Consider the following 12,278-nt stretch of genomic DNA (forward strand, 5'->3'; position numbering starts at 1 on the left):
GACATAGACAAGAAACGAGAGAGAGAGTGAGCAAAAAAAAAAGATAATTGTGAGTGTGATCAAGAGAATGAATTAGCATTAAGTGGTAAGGGCGAGCATTAGGGCGGAGCTTAGCACAAGCTCAAACCCGTGTGTGGCATTGACCGCTATTAAGATCGTTGGGTGTTTGGCACAGTAAACTGGCGCAGCTCCAGCGTTAATTAAGTACCTGTTAAACCATTTTGCTCCCTAATTACTGGAGATGGGCCAGGTTGGCTCCTGTGGCAACGAGAATAGAGAGAAAAGAGGGCCGGCTCTGTTTAATTCGCCATATTAGCTTCAACCCCTCCTCTGGCTCGCTCTATCTCTGGCTGCTCACACGTGCACATGATGGTTTTAATTAGAGCAAAACAAGCAACCTCGAAAAAGACTCCCTGAGCGATGGGGAAAGCTGTTTCCTTGCGCTCTGTGCCCGCCGAAGCTAATTGGGCAGAGCAGGGCCACAATGAGGGCGGGTAACCGCAAGCCTTGTTTGTTGCCAGATTGTTGTTTTACTCCCCTCCTACCATGTATCGCTTTGTTTTGCTCCTCTTGTGTGGCTTTAATTGCAGACGTGGTGTCACCGAGGAGCCTCGTTTGTGCGCGTGCTGTTGAGAAACACGATTTGTGGGGTGCTTTGTTTGAATTTCACCGGGTGAATGGGATCATCTTATAATGGAGTCACTGTGCCAACTGCTTTTGGCATGGATGTGCTGGCAAGGATCGCAGGATGTGCTTCTCACAGCGGGAGAGCAATGACAATTTGACGATGATTATATTTCCTGGTTTGTAATTGCAACGCTGGTGATTATGCGAATTAAAACCAAGGTGTGGGAAGATTTATTATGTGCCAAAATGAAGGAGAGAGAAATGTGTGTTTTGCGCTGTCATTGTTGTGTGTCATTTCTTATACACATGGTTTTCTTTAACAACAAACAGCAACAAGGAAATGCAACTAAACAACATTAACAAACTGTTTTTTTTTAGCACATTAAATACAATTCCACATTTCCTCCTACAAACACAAAACTTTTATTGAAATGTTTTTTTTTTCCTACATGATCAATAAAATTAAAATAAATGTTCATTTCATAAAATTTTGCATTTTTATTTAAATGTAATAAAATATCTACTGAAATATATTCAAAATTTAAATGTCAAATTAATGCTAATTATTGTTTTAAGATTCCCAAAACTCTTGCAATTAAATAGTATATATTTCACAGTATTTTGAGACATTTGATAATCATTTAATTGTAAATACTACCATTTGAAAAAAATAAATTATGAAATTGAAATTAAATTATGGACATTTGAACCTTCTATTAATTAAAAAAATAGTTTTTATTCACTAAATATTTTAATTAAAAGATTTCTGAATATACAAGTGACATTTAGGACTGAACGAATTATGCTGAAAATGAAGGTTTGTTGACGCGAACCTCTAAAAAATGTAATTGCACACTGCAATAATGCATAGCACAAGCTCTGTGGTTGGTCAACTTGGTAGTGGCGACGAGCATAGGTGATGCTGAGAGCCGAGAGCCAGATGGAGTGATTGTTTACAATTGTCGGGTTGCATGAAGGAGCTCCAGATGGAGACTTTTGTTTTTTCTTTACCTTATGATTAAAGTTGTTGCACGTCCGCCAGTTCCCGCCTCTGAATGAGCGAGTTTAAGCAACTTTTAGCGATCAGAAAAAACAAAACACCCACGAAAAAACTTAAAAGAGAGGAACAAAATAGCATACTGTCAGCTATTGTTGCGGAAGTGTTATTGCAGATCAACACAAACAGCGCGCAGAAGTATAAATGCATGACTGCGGGCAAGCCAGGTGTTGTGGGACATGCCAATCACGCAGAAGTATAAATCCGCCTTTAGTGAGCATAAGAGGCTTCTTTCACAATCCCAGAAAATGTGTACCAATCCCAAACTTTTCAACTATAGCATACATATGATATACTGGTAAAATAATTACTATGTCTGAATTGTAATTCTAATTGTAAATAAGCTTTCAACTTGTTTTTCTCTCCTCTAGCTAAACCTGGCCTCAAGCGTGTCGCTTTCGAAAAGAGAAAATGATGGTTTTCCTGAGGGTCTTCCTCATCCTCCCACCTCTGCTGCAACCCCCATCACCCCGATGAGGCAGGGCCCCTCCGTCATCAGCTCCTCCAGCCTCCACGGGGTCGGACCCATCCGGCGACGCAACTCCGACAAGTTCTGCACCCCCATCGCTTCAGGTCTGTGCCCCAGCACCACCAAATACAGCTCATCATGCTTTCTACATCACTTAAATAAATGCATTAATATCTACATTTGTCTCCGTCTGTTACAGAACTTGCACAGAATTGTGAATTCTACAAAAACGCTGATGTCAGGCCTCCATTCACCTACGCCTCCCTCATACGACACGTAAGTTACCTTGCACTGTAAAAACCAACAGTCAGCTTTATCAAATTTAATAAGTGTAGTTAACTCAAAATATACTGCAAGTTAATTCTACTCATTTGAAAAGTGTTAAACTCAGTGTTGAAGGTAATGAGTTAATTAAACACCTTATTATTTTAACTTAAATATAGTAGGTTCACAGTACTCAGTTAGATTAGTTTTTTAACTCAAATAGTTTGTAGCACTCAAGCGATTTGAGTTGCCTTAACTTATTGGGTTTTACAGTACTCAGTTTGTTTGAGTTTTCTTTATTTATTGGGTTTTACTGTGCTCAAATCGCTTTGTTTACTTAAATGAATTAAGTTCACAGTACTCATTAGGATTAGTTTTTGAACTTAATTGGTTTGTTGCAATTGGTTTTCTCAAATGGTTTCAGTCACCTTAACTTTTTAGGTTTTACAGTGTGTGTGATGTAGAGATCTGGATTAGGGATTCTTAAGATTAAATGACAATTGATAAACTGTACGATAATGCTTTAATTCAATGCACCTTATTGATGATCAAGTAAGCATGGGTGTCATTAAAGAAATGCGTAAACCAGAATTTGGGACTTGTATTTCAGTATGTTGATGTGCTTCCAACTGAAATGGAAAATTGAGTAGGAGGCAGAGTTTTCTGTTTGTGTATCATTCACTCATAGCAAACTAATGGAGAGAGAGAACTAAGGGTTAAGATTATTGTGGCTGAAGCTGTCAAACTGATGTCAAATGAAATATTGGAAGCAAATACGAAAGCAAATTGTCAGACCTTGATTGAAGATTATCAAGACAGAGTTTTTTTGTACACTGTTTACTTGTTTATGTGATTCAATCATTCGAGAAATAGGTTCTACTGTAATTCTGAAAATTTTGTCTATTCTTTTGAGCCATAATCTCAAAAGATTGTGGCTGTTTGTCAAGCCTAGAGCAATTTATTGTTTAAAACTAAGCTCAGAATTGATTCAAGAGAGAATAGCGATCCATGTTTTAAAAATCTCAGAATCGATTATTTACTACAGCTCTATGACTTACTTATTAATAATGCTTCTCTACTATGGTTTGAGAAACAGAACAGCCATTAGTTTACCACTTTGGGTTTGTGTTTGTGTTTTTCACCACAATGTGCCCAGCATTATCATATTGTTAATTTTCTGAAATGGATGCCCAGCAGGCACATAACATCATAAGATGTTAATATTAGGTTAGATTTAGTTCATGACATCAGGTGACCAAAATTCAATGTCATGTCAGCGTCTAAGGACAATGTTACTTTGGCATCCAATAATGACATGAAATTAGGTTGATATTTGGTTGATTTTATGTTGTGTTGGAAAGTGACCAAGATCCAATGTCTGACAGATGTCATAGTGGTAACGTCCACACAACGTCAAGCTGTATCATAATTAGACATTGATATTTTGTTGATTTTAGGTTGATTTTAAGTTAGACATTGATAACTGCCTGATGTTTACCCCATTTTCATTTTCAAACTAAATCCAACGTTTCCATGAAGTTGGGGTACAATGTCAATATTATGTCATGTTAATGTCCTGTGCTTGCAGGGTGAGCACAACATCTAACTCAGCTGACAAATGTTGCTCATGATCATGTAATATATAAATATGTTGCTTTCGTTTTGAGTGTCATTTGCACATATATAGTTTTCTCAAAAAGGAACATTTCCTCCATGATCATTTACTCACTCTTAAGTGGTCTTGAACAGCTATTTACAATCATAGTATTAACTTAAAAAATAATATGGAAGTCTTTTCCAGCATTCTCCAGAATGTTCTACAGAAGAAAGATGTTCAGACTGGTTTAAAACATGTGGAGGACGAGTAAACGATAACAGAATATTCATTTTTGACTGAACTATCCTTTCAAGGCAAAGTTAATTTATAGGATTAATGGATTGTTAATTTAATCAGCAATCGATCATAAGAAATTTGTGGAAATTGGCATTCATAATATGAACGTTTAGCTCTGTGCTCCAGTGCACTTGAGTGGAGTTCAGAGGTGTGTGCTGGAAAGTCAGGATTTATGCGCATCTTTTAGCTCGGTGTCAGTCATGCTGAACATGCGGCACTATCCATAATGCACTGCCTGGCCGTCCATCAGCTAATGTCTCTCTCACTAATAACAGCCATCTGAATCACCTCTTGACACCTGCTCTCTTCCATTCTCTCTTTCACCAGGCCATTCTGGAAGCCCCTGACCGACAGCTGACTCTAAATGAGATCTATAACTGGTTTACACGAATGTTCGCCTATTTCAGGAGAAACACAGCAACGTGGAAGGTAATGGCCATACTGCTTGACATAATAGTTGGATTAATCAGGTGTTTGACTGGCACAGTAAATGTAATAAAATAGCACTTTCATTCAGCAAGGACATATTAAATCATCCAAAAGTGTTGAAAAATACATTAGAAGTTTTTCGATATTCGTTAAACAGCACAATTGCCATTTTTTCACCATATAATTCATGTTAGAGTCAATTATAATTCAAAGCAAATACTAACAGCTTTACAGTCAGATAAGTAAATAACAATTTACAGTCTATTTAAATATAAGAGTGATTTTAAATTGTAAAAACTATAATTTTACAATGTTACTACTTTTGCTGTACTTTTGATCAAATGAAAGCAGCTTTTATGAGCAGATTTGGTAAATAAATAATTCAATTAAATAAATAAGTAAAACTTTAAAAAACAAACCCATATTTTCAGGGGTATAGTAAATCTTGTGAATGTCTTGTTGCTGGAAAAATGCAATAAAAATGCTTAATTAAATGCCTTGATTAAATATTATTATTGTTATCAGTATTTCTTATACTAATCAGTCAACAATACTCATTGTCTTGGAAAAAAAAAACACAATGAAGATATAAAAAACCAAATCCGTTTGAGCTACTGTTAGTTTGAGATATAGTTTTCTGAACACTTCATTCCAGCATTTAAACATTTTGCCCCTGATTTATTTTGAACTAATTTTCTGATTATTTAATGCCCAGTTCCTTATATCATCTAAACAGCAGTCACAGGAATCAACCAGCCTGTAGTACTTGCCAAAAAATTTAAGAAGAGTTCGCTTGCCCATGCCAACCTTCTGTCAATGATTCAGAAGAACCCTTTCTTTTCTAAGTCTCACAGAGATAAAAACAGAGCAGCAGATGTAGCCGATTGTTTAACACGACCCAAAACAACAATAAATTCTCAGTTCGTGCCAAGGGGTACAGCAGGTACAACAGAGATAGGCCTTCAGGAGAGCTCCAATAACAGTGAGGTTATTAATGACACCTGGCATCACCCAGACAGCGAAGTTACGACCCGGGCCAGTCCCAGATCTGTTTTTCTTTGCTTTGTTGCTGTCCTGATGTGCTCTCCGGATTGTTTAGATTGTGTTCTGTGGCGTCAGCCTGCCGAATGCTATTTGGTAGGTGGGAGCAGGAAGTTCAAGTCTGGCTCATTTAATTTCCTTTAGTCTCTATCCTTTAACTTTCACCTAAAAGTGTCAAAAGACTAAGTATGGATCTGTCTCTGCACATTTAAAATAGTATCTTTTCTGTTTGGAGTCGGTGAGATTTTTAATGTTTTGCTTTAATGTTTAAACAAGTAATTCTGGTCAACAAGGTTGCATTTACTGAATCAAAAATACAGTAGAACTGTAAAAATGTAAAACATTATTACAGTTTAAATGAACTGTTTTCTGATTAAATGTCTTTACAGGGGACTTAAAAAGTTAAAGTTAACTTAAGTTAAAAAAAATACATTTTAGGCCTTAAAGTCTTAAATTCACTGAAAATTTGTCTTGTAGGTCTTCGAAAATTGTAAACAGGACTTAATTTTTCTGTGTTTATTTAAAGTCAGTCGGGCCAACATGTGTCCATTCACCAACAATCCATCTCAATAGAACTTTTAGCAAAACTCTTGTTACCAATATGGTTTAATTACCGGTCTTACAATATTATTTGTCTAAAAGTTCTCTGTGTATTTATAGTCCATATATGGTTTGGACGCTGAACTGGAAAGACTGTTGTGCATACATTTAGTTTGTTAGGGTTTTTCAAGATTTTTTTAAGATAAGTTATTTTCAAAAAAGTGTATGCATACAATTAGGGTTTGCTTGTTTTGATCATTTATTTAAAATATGTAGCCTTGAAATAACTAATTAGAATAGAATAGAATAGAATAGAATAGAATAGAATAGAATAGAATAGAATAGAATAGAATAGAATAGAATAGAATAGAATAGAATAGAAAAGTCCTGTATAAGTCTAAAACCTGCAGAAACTCTTCTTCAGTGTAACACTAATGATTTATGATTCTTTAGAAATCATTCTATTGTGATGAACTATTGCTCAATAAACATATTTTTTATATCACATTAATATCATTATTATTATTATCAGTGTTGAAAACTTGGTATTTGCTTCATATTTTTGTGGGAACTGTAATAGAGTACCATTAAAAGGTTTACATTAATTTTCATAGTTATCATATTAGATACTACATCCAATAAGAAATATTAATAATATTTCACAATTTTAAGTTTTTAAAAGTCTTTTTTTTAATCTTACCGATCCCAAACTTTTGACCACTACTGTACAATAACACAGTGTGTTTTATCAGTCCATGGGCACGTAGTGTTGTAACTCTTATCAGACAGTTTAATTTAGCCTGGTTGATTAGCATGCGCCCCGCTGGTCCAAAGCCAGTCCTGTATAAGCTCTGCATCTTTTGACATCTCCGCTGTCTCTGTCCTCACTCTTCCACCTGTGTGTGTGTGTTTGTGTGTGTGTATGTGTGTGTCTCAGCCCAAGCTTTAATGTCCAAACAGCTGATTTAACTATGTGAAACTCGATTTCATGCTACCTGTGGCGACCAGAGCTAACAGATTTATTTTGTGTATCACTTAATATTTTTATAAACCTTGGTGATATTTTAAGCCAGGTCAAACTGTAAACGGTAATCTTTAAAATATATTTGAATAATTGGCAAAATAACTATAAAATATATAAATGTTACATTTATACAATATATACAATAATTAAAATCGTGTAAAATAGTTTTAGTTCAATACATTTTTTTAAATACAGCTATTATTATTGTCTGTTTTTTATTAACAAAATTAATAGTAGCTTCTCTTATTGAGTTATTAATAGTTATATTTATAATTTGATTAATATTTGGAGACAATTATGATCCTTTTTATGTCTTATCATTATAATAATATGTATTATTGCAATGAATTTCTGATTAGTATTTGTACATATTATAAATAATAACTTTTATCCAGCAATAAACTGAATTGCTTGGTTAATTCTTTTATTTAAGCATACAATTGTGTAATTAATACATTAGCTTTGGACTCTGCCCAAAGCTAAGAACAGATTATAGCGCTCATTAAAGGCCCAAGCCCGACTATGTACTTTAACTGTCCCATTTAGTCTCCCATTTCTCCCCATCACCCTTTTCACCCATTACTTCACCCCTCATAAGAATGTGCTAACACATCCATCCATCTATCCATCTCTTCCCAGCACCTTCAGTCCTCCTTCCCCAATAGACTTAAGATGTGAGAAGAAGCAGACCCTGCATACAGTAAAAGCCAGTCAGTCAGTCGGTCTCATTAGCCATTCACTCGGGCCGAGGAGGTGCTGCCCCACATTCATCCAGCACCGGCCCAAGGCTCATTTGTGTGGCCCAGCCTCTGGAGGGGGCGAAGCGGAGAAGATGAGGTGCGAGAGGGACCCGTGGAGGCCGAGGGCATCCAGACTGAACAGCAGGCTAATAGTGTTGAACCGCAGCGGCGCCCAGGAGCCGTTAGTGAGCTTTAGCCAGTCAGACTTTCAGAGGAGGGAGGTGAAAGTGGCAGGAATATCTTTAACAACTCATTTCACTTTTATGAAATTTAACAATTAATGGATCCAACTACTTTTGCTCGAATCGTTTTTTTTTTCTTTTCTTTCTTTCTCTCTCTCTCTCTCTCTCTCTCTCCTCTTTTTATTTTAATAACTGCACATTCTCACTCGTCTTCCTCTCCTGCCGGTCGTTTGGGCCCTGTATTAAATATAGAAATGGAGACGCATGTTCTCCGGTGCTCTTAATGGCCATCTATATTTCATGAAAAGTCAGGTCCGGAGAGCAGGGGAAGTCATTGATCAGTTACAGGGCCGCTCTTATTCACAAGATGGGTCATTCTGGAAGAACGGTGCATTTTGTGGCTGTGATAGATGTGTGAGGATTACCTGTACAATTAAGAGCTGTTATTATAGACAATTTTTGCAAATATCAAATATGACAGTTTTTTAGTTGGTGTTTTTTCTGTTGCTTAAGAAGGCTACGGTTATTTGATCAAAAACAGACTAATTGGGTTAATATATTAATAAAAAAAATAATGTGAGAATTAATGATAAGAGCTGTTGTTATATGTACTTTTGTACAATGGCTCTTTTGTGTTTTATCAGATATGATTTTTTTTATTACTATTAAAAAGGCTGCAATTAGTTGATCAAATATAATACATACACAGCATTAAAATATCAAATAAAATATAATGTAAGATTATTACTCCCTTATTTACCTAATAATTAACACAGAAAATATAAAATATTTAAATATCTATTAAACAATAATTTTGTAAAGTACCATTACATTTGTTTAACAAAAAATCATATATATACTGAAATAATTAATAAACTGTTTTACAATTAGAATTCAATTATTATTTTATTTTTTAAATAATAAAAGATGTAAGTGATTAAAAAACATGAACCTAATAATTAAACTGTAGTTTCCTGACATTGTAAATATGTTTATTTTTATGAATATTTTATTATTCCTGCTCATGGAGATTTTGCACTTCAGCGTCTTTCAGCGGTTTGTGTAATTGTCAGTCTCCCATTAATTTCCCTTATTGCTCTTCTGAATGTCACAGTAGTTAAACTAATGATTGTGTGTTTAAACATTTGTAACCTGATCATTTCTCTAAGCCATGTTCTCATAAAGAACACTAAAGTCTGATTCCTCGGTGGCATCCGGAAAAAAAAATATTTCAAAATGCTTGTACACTGCTGCTTTCTTTTGTATGAGCCCACAAGTATCTACAAGTGTCCTTGGTTGAGCTGTGTCATTTTTTTAAATGTGCTGTGCCAGAAAGTGACCCATATTTAAACACACACTTAGTCTAGAGCGTTTTCTTCTGTTAAAATTCTGAACTGCAAAAGTAAAACAAGTTGCAAGCAATACAGAACAAAAGAGAGTTGACATATCCTAGAGTTGAAGTAAAGCATTTCCAGTGTTGTACAACCGTTTTAAATCTATCGAAATTTATGCTCAATCTCGATTATCGATGCTGCCAAGCCCCCATGTCACGTCAGCTTGGCTTGCCAAGCAAAACTAAAAACACGCTTGTTGAAGTGCTGCGAGTGAACTTAACAGCTACAACAAATAGCCAAAAGATAGCATAGCAACTGCAGACGCAGGAGACCCTTAAAACCTTAAACACAACTTTTTAAAACCGTGCTACGAAATTCCAAGTAGAACGCATCTCACAGCTACGGTGATACCCTCCATGTACAATAATATGAAGCAGAAAGTTATTGAAGTTATTGAATTTTTCTTTTTTAAATCGAGAATCGAATCGAACTGTGACTTGAAAATCGAAAATGTAATCGAACTGAGGATTTGGAGGATCGTGAAACCCTTAACCATGTGATAGCGTGAGACTAATAGAAGATCAAAACATGACCTCTCTGGACAGAAATGTAAAATATGGACCAATCACTAGCTTGTTTTATTTCTTATCATCTTGTTTAATCCCGCCCCTTTTCACAGCGATGTATGACAGAATTTTGCATGCTCAAACTCAAGTGTGATCACGGTTTAAGCTAGGTTAATTAGGCAAGTCAATGGACAAAAGTGGTTTGTTCTGTAGCTAAACATATAGATATTTTTTTAAGCAGGCTAATAATATTGGATTTTTTTGTAACAAAAATTATTAGATTTTTTGCTTTTATTCAAGCCAAACTAAAACAATAAGACTTTCTCCAGAAGAACACATAGTATAGAAAATACTGTCAATAAACAGCACTTGGTAAATATAAAAATTGAATTAAAATTTTACTGGAGGGCTAAAAATTTCTCCTTCAACTGTATATTCACCATGGCTGCTCATTTCAAGTCTGAAACGGTGGCTACTCTTCCTTCCGAAGAAACCAAGACCCGCTTGACATCCGCATCAAGCGTGCCATCTTTCTAATATAACCAGTCACTCATGTGCTGGCACACACACGTACACACAGAGCCAGGCGGGCATTTTGTTTATGTCTGCAAAGGCTGACCCCCTTTAAATTGCTGCTAATGTTTTAACTGGGAGAATTAGTCTTTCATCACGGATGGGAATGCAAATAAAATCGGTGAGGTGGCAGGCTGAAATTGGGGTCATACTCATTTGCAAAACTAAGCATCATCGCTCCTGCGCGGCGAAATTTATTCAAAGGAGGGAGGCCTCGCCTGATTATGGCACTTGTAATTATGGTTAGGAGTGATTCCGGCATCAGCAGTCCCTCCCTCATGGATTCGGGGAAAAAAAAGAAGAAGAAGAAGAAGAAGAGTGCGTCGGAAAAAAAATACACAGGATTTAATTATACACGAATTAAAATTGGTAATGAAATTGGGCATGAACAAACTACAAATAGCAGATGAAAAGGAAGGGGCCTCCCTTGGGGGTGTTATTCTAGATAGTGGCTGATTAGTGAAATTTAAAATAAAAAAGCAGGGGGTGGGTTTGCTGATGGTGGAGGGTGCATCGTTTCTTATTTTTTTGTGTTCAAAGATAGTTTTTTTTTTGACTCCCACTGTTATGATGGTGTGGCACCACATTGTCACTTCCCCTTGGTAGAATGTGCACTTAATTGGTTGTGTGTGTCTGCGAGATGGTTGCGGGGCGGAGGAACGGGTTTGAGATGGAGAGATACGCTCTCCGTCTGAGCCGTACAATCTTTTGTGCTCATCATCACGTGCGCTCTTTTAATTAGAAAGCAGGTATAAGATTTATGCCATTATTAAAGGCTGTTTATATCAGGTCTTCGCTATAATTGCATTTCCAGCAATGACAGCGACGCGCCGGTGATTTCGGTTAAGATACCTACGCCGTAGAGTTGGGGAAGGGACTGGGAAACTGACTGACTTTTTGGTCTCTTTCTTTTTTCCCCTGCATGTGCTGTTGTTGCGGTTATTCAGAATGCTGTGCGCCATAACCTGAGTCTGCACAAGTGCTTTGTGCGGGTCGAGAATGTTAAGGGTGCTGTTTGGACTGTGGATGAAGTGGAATACCAAAAGAGGAGACCACCAAAGATGACCGGGTACGTAGACTTCAAGGGGTAGGTCTACCAAGAAATGGGATATCAAACATTGAATGACTATCTGCTTGTTACGTTTGACGTCAGGCAAAGCGGCTTCCTGGTCCAATTGCGCTATCAAACAGTATGAGGAGACTCGACAAATTGTAATAATAAACGCTTGTAAAACTTTCGAAAATCACGATCGCTATATATATATATATCCATGCCTAATATTTGATGACCAAAAAGTTGGATTAGTACAAATATTTTCTCGATTCAAATAACTAGTGGCTTGGACCCGGAAACAGTTTACCATATATTACTGATTACGACTTCACGACTTAACAAGTGGAGTGGATACAGCACCTATAGAAAATCCTCACACCCCTTTGAAATAGTTACTTTGTTTGTTGTACAGCCTGAAATCTGATCACATTCCAAATAACTTTAAATCCTTGCACCCTTTGAAATGTTTTTGTAGCCTTTTCCT

General features: G+C 36.3%; 1 protein-coding gene across 12 annotated transcripts in view; it reads left to right on the forward strand.

The window, feature by feature from the left end:
• The window catches only part of foxp4 (forkhead box P4), a 471,422-nt gene that overhangs the window by 445,008 nt on the left and 14,136 nt on the right, over positions 1-12,278 (forward strand). For 9 of the 12 annotated variants that reach the window (XM_087272444.1, XM_087272447.1, XM_087272445.1 and 6 more), the window contains 4 exon segments: positions 2,056-2,257; positions 2,353-2,429; positions 4,639-4,740; positions 11,688-11,809. In XM_087272444.1, the coding sequence (XP_087128570.1) occupies positions 2,056-2,257; positions 2,353-2,429; positions 4,639-4,740; positions 11,688-11,809 (503 nt within the window). 12 annotated transcript variants of the gene reach the window in all.

The sequence above is a fragment of the Danio rerio genome, chromosome 11, assembly GCF_052040795.2.
Source record: "Danio rerio strain M-AB ecotype USA chromosome 11, GRCz13ab, whole genome shotgun sequence".
Classification (NCBI taxonomy): domain Eukaryota; kingdom Metazoa; phylum Chordata; class Actinopteri; order Cypriniformes; family Danionidae; genus Danio; species Danio rerio.